The 17,305-nt window shown below is 40.7% G+C and overlaps 1 protein-coding gene and 1 pseudogene across 1 annotated transcript; one reads left to right on the top strand and one right to left on the bottom strand.

Annotated features, from left to right (window-relative positions):
• Nucleotides 1-1,831: 1,831 nt before the first annotated feature.
• Nucleotides 1,832-10,443, bottom strand: LOC115667308 (RHOMBOID-like protein 2; annotated as a pseudogene).
• Nucleotides 10,444-15,359: 4,916 nt separating this feature from the next.
• LOC115666020 (uncharacterized) lies at nt 15,360-16,628 on the top strand. The gene has a single exon (XM_056308125.1). The coding sequence runs from the start codon at nt 15,360-15,362 to the stop codon at nt 16,626-16,628; it is 1,269 nt and encodes a 422-aa protein (XP_056164100.1).
• Nucleotides 16,629-17,305: the final 677 nt, after the last annotated feature.

The raw sequence follows: 17,305 nt of genomic DNA, 5'->3' as shown, positions 1-17,305 counted from the left end.
ATTATTAAGAGCTTTTTTGTCTTTTTTATTAATTTTGCTTTTAAATTAAAAGCTACACTTTATATATCAGCTATTGATAGAAGCTAGCCGTCAAGCACTGAGAAAAAAATAAAGAGCAAAGAAAAGATAGAAGAAAAAGTGAGTTTTTCTTTGTGAGTGTTCTCAATCTTTTTGTGCCCCAATCTTGAGAGAAGATCACAATTGTATTCCTACTTTCTTTGAAGTCTAGTGGATTCGCAGAGTGCCTCTGCATGGAGACGTAACCCAGGTTTGAGTGAACTTCGATAACAAATTCTCTGGTGTGTTTTTTCGATTATGTTGTTTTTATTATTATATTCTGCTAGTGAGGATCGTTTGCTTGAATTATTTTTCTGGGATTGATGAATGATTCCCAACAGAATCTCCACATTGGTTGTCGAAATCACTTGATGGTCACGCTGAAAGATTTTCGTGCGCCATAGATGATGGATAAAAAAACATTCACCTATGGTTCCAGATTTTCATGTTTTTCTCGAAGCTTGCAATGAATTAGACCTAGAAAAGTAACATAAACAAAAGATTATTGTGTAAATCTTAAATTAATTTGAAAGTGTGGTCTCCTCATTAGATGAGATTTTTCTTGTTGATAAGGTAATCTTTGGGATTGTTAATCCTGCCCAGTAGCTACATTCGTGCATGGATATTTTACGGTAATATTGTCGGGGTGAAAAAGGATATCTTATGAATTTATTTACGTGCGGTCGATGTTGGAATGTTCAGATTTGAGAATTCCTAGGTCAGTAAATGTACATGTACTTCCACCTTGGTAATGGTAACTACTAATTACATGCGTCAAAGGGTTATATCATCCTTTGAATATGAATGAGAGGTCGATCATATATTGTTCAATGGAGGTGCAAACCCAATTCGTATTGTCCTCGTCACTCAAAGGACAACTATCAATTTTTCATAATTTTTTTCCCGACTAAATGTTTTAGGCGCGCCATTTTTCTAAAAACTAAATTATTAGTCAGTGCACGGGAAACAATCCCGTTATCGATTAAGCTCGAATCATCACGCCACATGACTCGTGGGAACAATGATGATCAGATCGTGTGATCGCCGACCCGCTGTCTGCCTCAATCTGACTCGGCGGCACGTATCCATTATCCTGTCGGCCGCGACCTGATTTGACAGCGGTGATCGGGTGGACGATAAGAAAAATCTTTTTTCGTCAAGATTTATCACGATGGAGCGTCCATTTCCGCACTCGGTGGAAAGGCCATCGAGCTCTCCTAATTGTGGAGCGATTACTTTAATTAAGCTCCTTTCACCTCGATAATCAAGATGACACCCCTCCCCCCCCCCACCCTTTTTCGACTCACGAATTATTCCTCTCCCCATGCTTTGTTAAGAGTGGTTTGCGTTCCTAAATGTTTTGGTCCCTTCGAAACAGTGGGCCATTAGCATTACATTATTGCCCTTAATCCGTACGTTAATGATACCTATGTTGAACCCTCGGTTTGACCCCCCTTCATGCCTTCGATTTTTCACCTTTTCTTTTCCCTCCTTATACATACTCCTATGCGTGGTTTTAATATATTTTTTCAATAAATTCTCTAATGTTTTTTTCCGTTTGAATGGGCTTTAGTATATAATAAAGACATATGCTTCGATGTAATGACAGATGGGCATAAAACGACGTCCCCAGATATGCACGCACGTGAGTTCCATCATGGCTCGTGACTTTCCAACTAGCTTGTGAAAAAGAACCACGCGATTAGTAATAATCGCTAATAATTCAGAAATGTTGCGACAATATGCTCGGATTATGGCGGTTTTTAAGGGGGTCCTAATTGTCTCTTCTGCAAATGATTGCAGATATAGTACATTTAAACTCAGTAATAATTAATTAATTAATTATGCGTATGGATGGTGGCCTGGTGGGGCTTGGAAAGCTTTGGACTTCGCATTAGAAAATAGGTTTTTATATGATATAATTTCTTTGCTTATATAAAAAGATCTTGAAATCCATTGGGGCTTAACGTTAGGCAACAAGTGTTAAGGTGCTGTTGGTCCCGAGAGATTAGGACAAAAATGACTTTTACGAGACGGCGTCGTTTGCATGGTGCTAGTGGATGGTATATGTTTCCGTTGTGCTTTATATTATATACCTCGCCAATTTTTCAAAAAAATAGGTGGTATGATCTCCCTCCAATTTGCAGCCCGACCCAACTTGCGGACAGTGGTTGAACGGCTACTTACCATTTTTGTTGTTGTACGATGAATGTATGTGTACGCCTATAATCTTGAGATCCTGAGCCGTAGATCCATATATATATATATATATATATATATATATATATATATATATATATATATATTTCGATCGACTGAGAAGTATGAACGAGACAATTTCTGTGAATATTGAAGTGTGCAAGTACGTTTCTTAAACGATTACCCAGGCATGCGAATCTTGCTATTTCCAAGAGTATCGTGCTCCCTGATTTTGAAGTGGTCAAGATCTCGTGCCCGCTCCCTGCGTCTTGTCTAATTAAGATGTAAGGTTTTGTAATAAGGACGCGAGTGGATTCTTCACATGCCGCTACACACGTGCCAGATAGAAGATGAATGCATATTGTTTTTATTAAGAGAATAATGACATGAGAGTAGGAGATTTGTTAGTAATTTGCTTGGAGAAATCCGATTAAGCTAATAGCCAATTTCTTTTACTTTTTTACATCGGGAATGAGGGTGCGTGTGTACGTGTGTATATATATATTATATGGTGACCATGAACGAGACTATGAATTTGTTGTGATTAAAGTGCACAAGTTACATGTCTCATCGATTATCTAGGCACCCTAATCTCGCTATTTAAAAAAAAAAAAAGTATGCGCTTTCTGATTCCGAATCGGTCAAGGTCACATGCTCACCTCCCGCATAATGTCCAATTAGAATGTAAGGTCACGTGACGAGTATGCGACGGGATTCTTCATGTGCGTTGTTCGCGTGCCAGATCGAAAATGAATGCATTTGCTAAGACATATCGAATTAAAATAGCACCTGGCTTGTTCTTCTTCTTCTTCTTTTTTAACTTTTTTCGATATCGAAAACGAGTGTATTGTAGTCAAATATTAAAGGATGCGACTGAATTCGAAAGTTAGGTTTAGTAATCCATGGATCGTGCAATGATCAAACTTTAATCACTAGGGCGACTCCTGCAAATGTTATCCATTCGAATTTCAAGCAGATTTGTACGAGGGTGATGAACATGAGAACCTTCTTTAATTATGTAGTCATTAATTCCACCATTAATAAAGTGCCAAGTCTAAACATATTTTCGAATTTATGATAGTTTATCTCGAAATAATATATTGACGGATGGTTCCAAAGGGAAATCCGAGGGAGCAGAGCACCGACGACCCAAGGTTTCATCTATGTCTCCATTAATTTAAATGAAAGAATCATTTGGCAATAAGCACTCGATTAAAATTTGTATGATTCCTTTAACAAGATTCGAGTTTGCTGATGCTCACCCCTAAACTAGCGTTCTTTCACCGATCTGCCGCTCAATGCATTCTTTCTAAAATTTTTAAATATAAGTTGATGTTCTATCAGTCACATGATCTTACACTTCTCGTGAAAAGGAATCATTCTACTTGAACCCGAGATCCATCGATATCAATGTCGAAAGGCGAGATGCGTTATTGATCAAAAGCAAGTTGCATAGAGTTTCAGTGTTTGATTATTGTATGATCTCTGATATAACTAATTAAGTCATTTATAAGCTGCATTAATAATGTCCTATGCGAAATATTTAGGAAAACAAGGCCAATGGGCTGCAAAAATTAAATTGGACCAGATCATTCTCATTCTCATGTGCTTTAGGCTTTTAATGGGATGAAGGTATACATAGGAGAGGCCCATTTCTATAAGGTGGCCTATATAATGAGCTCCCAAATCCAAACAATTAACATGGGATATCATGTTTATGTCCGACGGAATTATTCATATTTGAACAGTGAACAAATTGATTTTTTTTTTATTAACATAAGATATCCTCAACCTTTCAATTCGATTAATCCCAGACGGATCCACAGAAGCCGCACCGTCGATCTCGTGCGTCAGATAAGGTTTCCACCCACGGTTGGTATTTATTAAGGAAACGATTAAAATCAGATAATGGCACCAATTGCAGTAATCGTCCGCGGACTTTTATACAGCATCACCAAGCCAACTGTGAATCTGAACCAAAATTCCCCGAGTTGCAGAAAAGAAAAAAAAAATTGAATTAGTAATTGCAGCATCGATACCAAAGTGCAACCCATTCTTGTCCAAATTTATGAAATCACTATGGCACATTACTTTTCCATGTATTCATTTGATGTTTAGACTTGCCCGATGATCGATAGAGCTAGGCCGAGAAGCCATAGCATATATTGGTACCTGTTGTACTTAGGCTCGTTGGCATGAGCATTGTCGCTATGGTCTTGGCTGTTCACCCACCCGTGCTGGGGACGGACAAGGAGGATGAAGCCGAGAAGGAAGCCGGTCAATAGCCCTCCGATGTGGCGGAAATTATCTACGTGAATTGAATACTCCAAGTCCTAAACCAAGTGCTGCCATGCCGATCAGTATAAACAGACCAGCACCCTGAAAAAATAAAGAAATAATATGAGAAAACAAGCGCTTCAACGTTAAATTACGCAGTACAAACTCAAAACACAAAAGCAAGTCAAGATCTTGGTTTTTCTTTTGTTCATTTAATTTACTTGTGTTAGCAAAAGAATGGAAAATCTTAGCAGGTGATATCGGCTTTGTCGACCTTGTTGGCAGAAAGGGTCTAGTTACTGATAAGCTTGAATATCATCGCACCGATGACTCCATAGATAGCACAGGAAGCACCAACTGCCATTCCAACCTGAATAAAAAGTAGAGACAGAATGCTTCCGCCAAATCCGGACAATAGGTAGATCGTTCCCACTCGCACTTCCGGCGCCAATCACAACCCAATAAGATGAAATTACGATCAATATAATTCAGCATGGAAAAGCAAAGATGCATCAACTCATACGGCTTTCAATAATGAATATAGTCATCCTTTTCAAATGCTACACATAACTACACAAGACCATAAAGCTATTGCCATTAAGAGATTGTGAAATCACTGGTAGAGAAGCGAAAGAGAAAGTGATCGTGTACTGAAACCGAATAGCTGTTCGAGGCCAAAACCGAACACGGCCAAGATCGAGTTGTTTAAGAGTATATGAATGACGTCGGCATGCAACCACATAGCAGTGATCAATCTCCAACCTTGGTTCTGGTGCACTACCTTGTACCACTCCACAGCCCCAACTTGTCCAATCTATACAGACAGGAACAAAGAAAGGATAAGAAGAGAGATGGCTTTGGAATTTTCATCATCGGTTATTAGCATGTTGAACTTCGCACGCAGCAATACGAAACAACTGCAAAATCACATATCCATTAAACAACATAAAAACAATGCACTATAACTCCATTCTTTGTGGAGAAAAGATGCATGGCGTGAAACCCTACAAGTTTGGCTCATCTACATGGAGAGTTTCATTTCTACGCACGCCGCTGCAGTATATCAATGACACTGAATCAATCCGTCAGAAGGATTTTTGAGATGAGATCGAAAGTGCATGCATAGGAGAAAAGGGAAAGGAAGATGTTAATAGATTAGAACTTACATTGAAGGGGAGATCTGCCACCATGATCTTACCTTGCAACCGCCATTGTCCCGTCACCTTGACCTCCCACCGAGGCAAAGGTTGAAATGCATGGCGGCGGCGAAGGTGGCGAAATTGGCGAGGACGAACACGGGGATCAACCACGGGGTCCACTCGCCGCCCGAGGTGAAGTATCTGGTCAGCCTGCATATTGCTTCGTTGGCTCTAGGACTATTAGTGTTACTTTCCGTTCCTCTCTCGAGATCTGAGTTCGAGCTCGACATTGCCCTTCTCTTTCTCACAATTCTCTAGCTTTTGAACTGTGACAGAAAGAATCAGTACGATCCTAGTGGGTTGTTCACATAGTAAGATTGGATTATATAAAATTGGAGGTTTATACATTGCAAGACCATAAACTAACATTAGCTGAACACAACACAGAAAAAGCAATATAAAAAAATCACAATCAATTAGTAAAAAATTGTAACGAAAGAACGAGTAAAGAGTAAAATGCGATAAGATAGCCCGATACGAGTCAAACAAAGAATATAACATGTCCTCGTTATTAAGCTTCGAGACAGCAACCTCATGAGCTACAATCAAATCAGATCCAATTCTTATCTAAATGATCAATCTACCAAAACTAAATTATAAGTTTATAACCAATGTACTTACTAAAATCTCTAAATTGTCCGGTTTATTACTTATTATTCTATAGTGTTAGCAAGTTGGGGTTATTTATGTAATTGTACAAGGCTTAATCCTAAAATTATAAATACTTCTTTTGATCTCAATAATAAAGATACGCTTTTACCAACATAAACTATATGAATATCAACTAAAAGAGACTAAGGTAAATATAATAATAAGATCTAACCATCTAATCAAGACCTATTTTTTGACCATTTACCTTTTTTCATTCTCGAAATTTTTTATTTATTATTGTTTTTTTATTTTTTGGAGAGGGGACTCGGACCGGACCCATGGGCCCGGTTCAAAATGTGAATTCACAAATATTTACATGTAACAGTCATAACAAAACAGAATTTAATTTCATTTGAAAAATCCTAGCATGTAAAAATAAATGAGGATAACACTTAATTTTGACGGACTGAGAAAAACGCTCAATCTTGACGGTTCAAGTAGTTTGATGAGCAATGTCAGGATTGCTCCTGTGGTTGAGCACCCCAAAATAATTAATATGATCCTCCAGATTAGGGGTAAGCTTGAAAACCAATTATTCAAGGAAACCATTTTCACTTGAGCAAAGAGAGCATCGAACAAGTGCTTCTTATATAGTTTCAATTTGAGAATTCTTCCGGATAGGCAAAAAGGGGAAAAGTGCCAAAAAAGTCCTAAACCTTTTGCATTAGTGCCAATTTAGTCCTAAACCTTTTTTTGGTACCAATTTAGTCCTAAACCTTTTGCATTGGTGCCAATTTAGTCCTAAACCTTTTTTTGGTGCCAATTAAGTCCTAAACCTTTTAAATTGATGCCAATTCAATCCTAAACCTTTTGTTTTTGTGCCAATTTAGTCCTTCCGGTCAATTTTGACCGGAATTTGCCGACGTGGACACCCGCCAGCCGGCGGCCTGTCACCGGCGCCGACGTGGACAACTTTACTAATATTTTTTTGAATTTTTATTTTTTTTCTTTTTTTTTCCACTTTTTTTTTTGGTCTCTCCCCCTTCCTCTAGCCGGTCGCCGGTCCGGCGACCGGCCAGAGGCCGGCGAGCTCGACCTCGCCGGCCGCCGGTCCGGCGACCGGCCAAAGGCCAGCGAGCTCGACCTCGCCGACCGCTGTCGAGGGCGGCCTCGCCCGGCGAGGGCGAGCCTCGCCATGGTCAGTCGAGGTCCGACCTCGCCGGATCTGGCGAGGTCGCTGGGCGAGGCTCGACCTCGCCGGATCCGGTGAGGTCGAGCCTCACCCGACCATGGCGAGGTTCGAGCCCTCGCCGGAAGCCGCGGCGAGGGCGAGGCTCGCCATGGTCGGGCGAGGCTCAACCTCGTCAGATCCGGCGAGGTCGAGCCTCGCCCAGCGACCTCGCCAGATCCGGCGAGGTCGAGCCTTGCCCAGCGACCTCGCCAGATCCGGCGAGGTCGGGCCTCGCCCGACCATGGCGAGGCTCGAGCCCTCGCCGGAGGCCGCGGCGAGGGCAAGCCTCACCATGGTCGGTCGAGGCCCGACCTCGCCGGATCTGGCGAGGTCGAGCTCGCCGGCCTCTAGCCTCTGGCCGGTCGCCGGACCGGCGACCGGCCAGAGGAAGGAGGGAAAGACCAAAAAAAAAAAAAAAAAAAAAAAAAAAAAAAATAAAAATTCAAAAAAATATTAAAATATTATTAAAGTTGTCCACGTCGGCGCCGGTGACCGGCCGGGCCGGCAGGCGTCCACGTCGGCAAATTCCGGTCAATATTGGCCGGAAGGATTAAATTTGCACCAAAACAAAAGGTTTTGGACTGAATTGGCACCAATTTAAAAGATTTAGGACTTAATTGGCACCAAAAAATGGTTTAGGACTAAATTGGCACCAATGCAAAAGGTTTAGGACTGAATTGGCACCAAAAAAAGGTTTAGGACTAAATTGGTATTAATGCAAAAGGTTTATGACTTTTTTGGCACTTTCCCAGCAAGAAGTGCATGCGTGGACATGAGATTTTTTTTTTCTGAATTTCAGCATGGATTTCGAGAGAAAAGAGCCATGCAGTGGCTCACGATGCTTTTATCATGAATTTTGGATTATGCACAACACCTCGAGCAGTCGTACTTTAGATGAAATTCTAAGACCCGGAAAGATAATATCTCTTCTAATAATAAGCGTGGATTCATACATGTGAGTTGCACGTCCGTTGCACGTATATTGCACATGCATTGCACGTGAGGCGCACGTCCATTGCAAGAAGATAGGTGAGCGCTATGGATGTGATAGCGATCCACATGATTATCATCGGAATTCACATGAAAAATCTACTCCTCAAAGGGAGGCCGCTCATGAGTAACAGGATGATGGGATGCAAATAAGCCTAATGCACTAACCGCTAAAAAAAGCGAGTATATTCCTAGATTATTATTGGCCATGCTAGAAGATCCTGCAGTGTGTGGATTTGTCGAATTGTCACCTTATGTAATGTCTTGCCAAAAACCACGGTAAACACCGACTTGGAATGCTATTATCGCAGGTAAAGATTGCTACAACCATCAACGCACTCTTTTTCCTTTCGAGCCAATCAGACTATTCTTCTTCCAACCTTTTCGCTGCACGGGAATGAGAACTCCGATCATTTGCGTTTGGAGGTAAGACCCCATTATCATGGGTTCGATTTCACTCCCAGAGAGAGCATGAACATTTGCATTTGTTGCTCTGACTTCACACAGGGCGTATAAATAAGGAGGAGTAGTACAGTCGCAATACTTGCGACTGATTACGTCTAGCAACACAGGGCGTGGTTCACATAGGATACTTGAGATCTGTGATGAAGAAGAGAGGATGCACCAAATTAGGGTAAATAAAAGGAGGTACAAGAAGTAATGGCGCAGCTACTCATTACTTATACATTCGCAGCTACGCTTATCAAGACCACGACGGAATGTAGTTTCTAATAAAATACGATCTTGGATATATTCGCCAACTTAGAAAATGTTTACTTGCATAATTCGTAAGACAATGTATGGGGCTGACGGAGATAGTTAAAATACATTTGCTTATCCGAAAATGATTTTTTTATAGTATAAATAAACGAATTGATTTTTTATTTGTTTTTAAAATTTTTTATTGCAATGAATAAAGAAAATCTAATAATAATGAGCAGAGCTTGGGACATGAAAGCATCTAATTTCTAATGCTCCGTTTGTTTCGCAAATTGTGACACTTCTGAAAAATGCTTTCCAAGAAGTCATTTATATGGTTTAATGCTCATTTAATTATGTAAGATGCTTAATAAACTCAATATTTTTTTATCTCGTGCAACTCAAGTGCAACGGACGTGCAATGAGTGTGCCAAGTACATAGATGAACACACTTTTATTATTAGAAGATGTGAGATTAATGTAATGGTTTTGATTTTTAAGTGTGCAAATGAAACTAAAATAATCCAATGCTTTGTTTGAGAACGGGGGAGAGAAGAAGATGAAAATGAATACGATCATTGCGTGTGAATCTAGTGAAATTCCAAAGTGGAAGAAAAAGAAGGAGAGCAATCTGTTTGTAGGAATGTCCATATGTGCCTTCCAGATCCTTCACTCTCTGCTAAAAGGTCATATGCCACACACCGTTCAGGTTTGAAGAGTTCACTTCTATTGTTGTACAAGACATCAAGAAATTTATTGTCTGCACATAACAATAATTGGACGTGTCAAGGGACTATATGAGAATGTCAAATCGAGATTGAACCGATTGGCTCGTGGAGATTCAAAAGTGAAGACATTTATAGGCGCTTTATACCATACTTACCTTAGTTTGCTTATCTGCAGCAGCTAGGTGCAATGTAGTGTCGCCGTCATTCTTCAAATTAACAACTTCACGATCTCCAACAGTGTCCACCAAAAGCTTCAGTGCTTCCAAATTATCATGCTTTACGAATAAATGCAGTCTAGTCTCGCCATGCTCCATCTTTTGTTCAGAACATCGACTTGGCTTTTAACTGCTCAAACGTGAAGAGGGTTCCTACCATATTTGTCACGAGCATAGTCCATATCCGCATCAACCCTCAATAATTTCTTCACTATTCCAAGATAACTTTTGCTGTCTAATAGTTTCTGAGAATCCATCTCCCCTGCTAGCTCGGGTTTTCGATCCAGAATCGTGTCAACGAATTTCTCATGTCCAAGCATTGCTGCTATATGTAATGGAGTCTCTATGGGGGACCACACCATACATCTATCGAGAATCAATAATCTTCTTTGACCAAATCAAGCAAAGAAGTCACATCTCCTTTAGCTACTGCTTTGTAAAGCTTCCTCTCCATTTCGCTCCTCACCATTTCGCTCCTCAAGCTCCGAAATGAATCCAGGCTTTATAGTTGCGTTTTGCTTGTAGCTTTTGGCTTCAAGACAGGCCGCGAAAGTCAACTCCTTGTGAATTGAATATCAACATCCTTAATAGGAACATCCTGTTGGTCGCATTGAAAATTCTTTAAATATGTTGAACAAGTCATTAGCCCTGAAAAAAAAAAATTGTATCGACACGTCCAATGATTAGTGATAAGCCTTCCCAAGTGTCATTTGTTTTCAGTTCAACCGATAAGTAGTCATTTGTTTTCATGATTAACCTGTTCAGATCATCACATCACCGACAATTTAAATAATTTCGATTGAACAATACCTTCAAATGATATCCCGCTATCTCAAAAATTAAATCCACCGCTATGAGTTTGAGTGACTTTATGTACTCTAGTCAATTAGCATAATGCAATATAATAGATGTCTAATTTCTTATCTTCCTCTATTTCCTTGATGACCTAGTTTTCAGGGATGACGATGAACTCCAAGTTGGTGAAGTAAATTGGTGAGAACCTCCTACAAGCTATCGATGGTCCGTACTCTGCCTAACCATCTCTCAAAATTTTGCACTTCTCCCTTAATTTCTCCTATATGTGATTGATGTTTATATGGTAAATCGTTAGCTCTGTGCATCTTATACCAATTTTTTTATCCCATATGCTTGGATGTATAGCCTAGATTGCATCGTCACACTATGCCTTCTATCAGATTTTACCACATTTGAACAAACAGGACCGGACAAAGAAAACTTTGTAGCCGGCAATCAAACAATAAATTGTAAAAATAGAGTATGAAAACTTGATGAAAGAAGGAAATCGGCTTTTACTAGGGTAATTGGTTCCCGGGTTAGGCTTATTCCACACTAGAACTAGGAACCGAACTGGCCAATTTCCTGGAATCAGGAATCGGACTGTCCCGGTCCGATTCCCGGGTTGAATTGGTCCAATTTAGAGTTTTGGTAATTTCCATAATGTTGACACCTAAATTTTGGCGATCCATTTAGGTACATATTGCATAGGAAAATTAGGAGTCGATCCCGACACCTAGCAAAAATATTCGTTAAATTGCATATAGATATTAGGAGCATTTCATTAATAGGCCCATATAGTTTGGATATTTACCGGACCGGCGGTGAATGGACTCGAGTGAACGGCTCTGAACTTAATGAAATTGGACTAAGCCCGCGTTCAAAAAAAAATTTCTTGGCCAAGCCCATGAACATTGTAAGAGCAGAAATTTTCATTGGAAAATGTCGAGTTGAAAAATATTAGTTTGGATATTATCGTGATTTAAATTGAAAAAATTGATTTGATAATATCATATATTGCAATATCTTCTTTGAATCGAAGTAGGAAATAATTGCAAGCAAAGAAACCCTACACTTTACCTATAAATATTCATTAAGGGTTCACAAAAAAGGGGGGGATACCACTTACATACTCGGCCACATCGTGAGACGCAAGAGCAAGGAGCGAGAGAGAGAGATATGGTTTTTGTTCTTTCTGCCTAAGGCTCAACTCACGAGGGTCAAGGTGGAGAGCAAAAGCTCTCCACGTTCTGCACTCACAGAGAAGCCAAAGGAGAAAACGCAAAAGGGGAGATAGTTTCTGGTCATCTTCCATATGCAGTAAACCCCAAAGAGTGCTTTCGGGGGAGCCCAGACGGTCAAAGGTCAAAGAAAAATTGGTTCTTTCTCTCTTTCTCCTCCCTGGGCAAGCCGCGTCCTTTGCCCAAATTCCAGACGTTTTCTGCAGCTTTCCTCGACGCCCCCAGCCATCGTTCGACGCAGCAGGCATCCTGGACGCCTCAGAACAGTGAGCCCAGCGACGTTTATCAGATCGCGTTGCCGTTTTTTTCCTGCCTCGACGACGACGTGGTTATTCCCTGCTGTTGATCCGGCAACGCTCCCCAGTCGACAGTCCTTCTGCTGCACCACGACGATAACGCTCTCGCCCGCAACGCCGAGTCCTTGCATCGCCGGCTGTTTCCTGCACCTGCTACTCCACGGCGACCTATTGCTGCTCTTGGGCCTGCTTTGTCTCGCTGCATGTTGGCCACTTGATTACGTGACGACATTGCATTTTTTCGGTTGTCCGCTATCATCGTTTCTGTTTCGTAGGTTGGCTGAGCTCTAAGACGCATCTTGAACCAAGCATCCCAAACCGTGAGTCCTGCCTACTGCCTCTACGAGCAGCGTCACAAGTTGTAGTCCGAGAAGTCCATGCCGTAGGTTGTCCCTTTACGACCGAGCACTACCGTCGTGCATCGCTATCCACGTCCGAGAATCGCTACCGCTGCCGGTCCACTAGCCACCGTCCCGATCTGCAAGCCCGAGTTCGATCCGGAGTTCAAATTTGGAATTATCCGCCAATTAGGTAAGATTATCCGAATATTTCTCTTAAATATTTAATTTCCTAGTTTTCGGGTGTTTGAATATTTCGTGAATATTTTGGTGGATAGCTAGATATCTTAGGGTAATTTTGTGATATCCGCAATATTTGAAAATACCCAAAATTAGGAATCATTCCTAATTTGGCAACGTATCTGAACGACTATCCGACCTTATCCCTAAGGTACGATACGCGGCGATACGGAAAATCGTTATCTTGTCCATAATCACTTGGATACGATAATAGATTTAATTTGCTTTCCAAATTTAAACAATCAACTTTCTGTCGATATCTATAACCCTATAGATATGACCGTTAGTTTGATTTCTTTGCCTTATCTGAATTTGAAGAATCTTGCGGATTGCGTGGATTGTTTGAATGTGATTGGTATTTTTGTTTGATTGTTTTCCTTTTAAATAAAGAAAATCTTAAAAAATTGTTAGTTAGATTTAAATTAGAAATTGTTTTAATCTTAGTGGATTATTTAGGATATTTAATAATTTCGAATTTTAATAAAAATCCCAAAAAAAAAGAATCACTTTAGGATAGATCAAATCATTTTCTCTAGGATAGATTGCATGTTAATTTGAGTAATTTTTAATTCCGAATTTCATTTGAAAATACCAAAAATAAATCATTTTTCCGTCATTAGAATTAGGTCACGTCGTCGCATGACATATAGTTTGCATGTTAGGCTGCATTAATCGCATGTTAATTTTTGCACGTCATTACATATAGGTTAGCTTTCATTTAAATAAGTGAAAATCCTAAAAAAATATTGAGTGAACTGCTTGTTAATTAGAAATCATATTAGGATTGTTGATGTGATTTTCTAGCTAACAACGCAGATGCTTACGTTGCTTCGAGGTAAGTAATTCTCCCGATCTTGCAATTTATTGATTATTGAGTGTTACTTTGGTGGTTTGCGCACCCGCATGATCACCTCACATGTTAGTGACTAAGTTAAAATGGATCCAGACCGCATGCATAAACATTTTTTGAAAAGTAAAGGTACCGAAAGGGCGTTAGATTAGATCTAGCGTAATCAAGTCCCCGAGCTTAGAATCTCTGGTTCGTAGGAATAAAACATATCTCCCTATGTTTTATTTAGGTTTCTAATCGACCTACCACAAATAGATTAGTGGCGACTCCGAGCATGAAAACTTTTGCATGTTAAAAACTTAAATCCTAAGTTGCGAATTGGTAGGGCTTGGGAGGGCTCGAGTTAAGCTTAGACTTAATAATCCATTAGCCCGAGAGAAATTTTTGGTCGCGACAGCTTGGCGACTCCGCTGGGGACTTGAGTTAAAACTCTTAGTGGACTTAGGCCAATTTTTCTTTTCAAAAAATATTTTTTGCTTGGCAGCGAGGATCCCAGGTACGTCCCTAACATTTTAGGTGTTAAATGTTTTTACAGAATGGGAGGTATAAGGGGAGACGTGATTGTTAACCCTTGTTTTGCAGGGAGGTGTTGGATGTATGGTTTATTTTATGCACGAAGCGCTGTTTGATATAACATGTTGTGCATGCCTTGCATTTACACTACACCGCACACACTACCCGCTGCCGGACCTGGGCGGCACAGGTTTAGGATGGTACTGAGACAGCGGACACCCCGACCACACCCGCGTGGTACGGGTCGCCCTCCTTGGTCCCGAAAGTTCTTTCACGGTGTCATTGAGTTCCCACCACGGTTGCACCCTTTGCAACCCGGGTCGGCTCCTTGACTAAGCCGGAGTCAGGGGAACCCCGGCCTAACCACAACCATGACTGGTTTAGCCCGGTAATCCTCGCGTCTCCATTTTGTAAGCCAGAGTCTAGATAGAAATCGAACCTCACATTTCATGCGCGTGTCTATGTGATTGCCATGGTCCTACCGGGTGAAGTAAGTCTTCTGAACTCTCCTTTGCAATTTATTTAGTTATTGCATTTTTCGAGTCGGTCCATGATAGGTATAGGTCGGTTTTTAATTTGAAAGTAATAATCATTGAGTCCTTTTTTTAAAAACAAAAAAAAAAGAGAAGAAAAAAGAAAGCTCTTTTGGAGAATTATTTTCAATCTATGTCTTTATTTTCTTGGATGTGTCATAGGTCATTATTTCCTGAGAAATTTGCCATCATTTTCACAAGTACATGGAGTAATGAAAAATGTCACGAAAAATGGGAATAAAAAGGGACAATTAGACTGAGTCATGGACTGATCGTTTTGAGGACGTATACTTACCATGCTCTATTTTTTAATTAGGTTATTACGGACCGTCAACGTTCCCCAATCCGTACTCGCTCAAGAGCAAAAATGACTGACCAAAATGAACAGACTCGTGTTGCTGTCCTTGAAACCGAGATGAAGCAAGTCCTGAATGTGCTCGAGAATCTCACCAAACAAGTTACTTCTCTACAGACAAGCATTTCCACACTGTCCGCACCCACTCAGCCGAGTGTAGAGATTGTACTGCCCGATGACTCTCCTCCTGTTGAGTCAAAAGATAAGGGAAAAACTGTTGCCATTGGCACTTCCTCGACCGAGAATGGTGCAACTTTAACTGACAAAGCTCGTCCGATCATTACAGATGGGGGCGATGCATCTTCTAAGCCACCAAAGAGTGATGAGGCTGAGCGTATTGATAAGCTTGAAGAAAAATTCCGGCAAATGCAAGGTTTTGATGATCAATTCTCACGAGGTCTTGCTCACATTGTCAAGGTTCAAGTCCCTAAGAAGTTCAAAGCGCCTGAGTTTAATAAGTTCGATGGCCTTTCCTGTCCTAAGGTCCATTTACAATACTACACGACGAGGATGGCGCCGTATGCTGATAATGTGCCACTCATGATCCACACTTTCCAAGATAGCTTAACCGGACCCCCCTTACAATGGTTCGTTTTGAAAAAGATTCATTCGCTCAAGACATGGGAGGATTTGTCTGATGCTTTCATTTGTCAATACAAATTCAATATTGACGTGGCCCCGTCACGTGAGGATTTGATTCGCACTGAGAAGAAAAAGACTGAGACGTTCAAGGCCTATGCTACTAGGTGGAGAGCTCTAGCTGTGCAAATTACCCCTGAGTTGACTGAGAAGGAGATGCTTGATACCTTCATGAAGACTTTACCGTTCGAGTTTCGTAATCGAATGTTGGGTTCTAATTTCAATTCTTTAGCTGAGTTGATACCTGTGGGAGAACGCATTGAGATCGCTCTGCGCGATGGTTGGGCCACTGAGCAGCCCACCTCTGCTAAGAAGTTCACCCTCAAGAAGGATAAGGAACCGACACCTGAAGTGAATGTAGCTTACTCTCAACAAAGCCGTGACACTGCCTCGACAATACAGTCTGTTGGCAAACAACAAGGTGGACGCCAATTCACTAGTCGGCAACAAGGTACTAAAAGGAACTTCACGCCTCTGCCTGGGCCATTATCCAAAGTTCTGCCTGTTCTCCAAAAGAAAATTTGCTTTCAAGTGAGCCGAAACGCCCAAACCCCGAGCGGTTCTCTAGTTATGACTCCTCTAAGAAGTGTGAGTATCATATGGGGGAGGTCGGTCATTCTACTGATGATTGTTACGTACTGAAGCATAGAATTCAAGACCTCTTGGACACAAAGGCATTCTCTTTCCGCAGTGATCAACCAAATGTCCAGCGAAACCCTCTACCCAACCATGCTGGAAGCACGGATGCTGTTATTGAGTAGAGAAATTTCTGTTTTTATACTCCTCTGCGAAGGAGTCTTTCATGCTTTCTAGGATTTCAAGTATTTTCTAGGATTTCCTGCTTTCTAGGATTTCGATTCATGTTTATGTTTTGATTCATAGGGCATTGATTATTTTCATTTCCCTTCCAATAATGTAATTCATTTGATTCTATTCAATGAAATTACAAGTTTGTTTTCATTTTGAGGACATGTTAAAGTATATTAAACTAGCCCGGTGATGATATCCAACCATGAAAAGAAAATATCATCCAAGGAGAAATTCTGAGGGCTGGGCTTTCTCATGCTCCCTCCAAAAAGAAGACTTTTCGAAAATAAACAGAATTTCATTGCTTTAAAAAAAAAAACACTTTCCAAAGCGTGCATCAAATAAACCTTGTTTGTTTGTCTGACTCATTTACTTCATGTCTCAGTGCATAATTCTCCAGCTTATTGTGATGAGGAATTGACACATCGAGTTCTATTAATGATGAACCTATGGGGCAAAAGATCAACACCTACTTGGGCATGATGCTATTGTCGAACCTATGGGGCAAAAAG

This window comes from Syzygium oleosum, unplaced genomic scaffold (genome assembly GCF_021117445.2).
Source record: "Syzygium oleosum isolate NSW1041296 unplaced genomic scaffold, Sole_v2.1 Sole_v2.02, whole genome shotgun sequence".
NCBI lineage: Eukaryota > Viridiplantae > Streptophyta > Magnoliopsida > Myrtales > Myrtaceae > Syzygium > Syzygium oleosum.
Note: the sequence above shows the minus strand (reverse complement) of the source record. Positions and strands in the feature narration are given on the sequence as shown.

Excerpts from the sequence above, each read along its gene's own strand:
- LOC115666020 (XM_056308125.1), top strand. The coding sequence starts at position 15,360 with ATGACTGACCAAAATGAACAGACTCGTGTTGCTGTCCTTGAAACCGAG.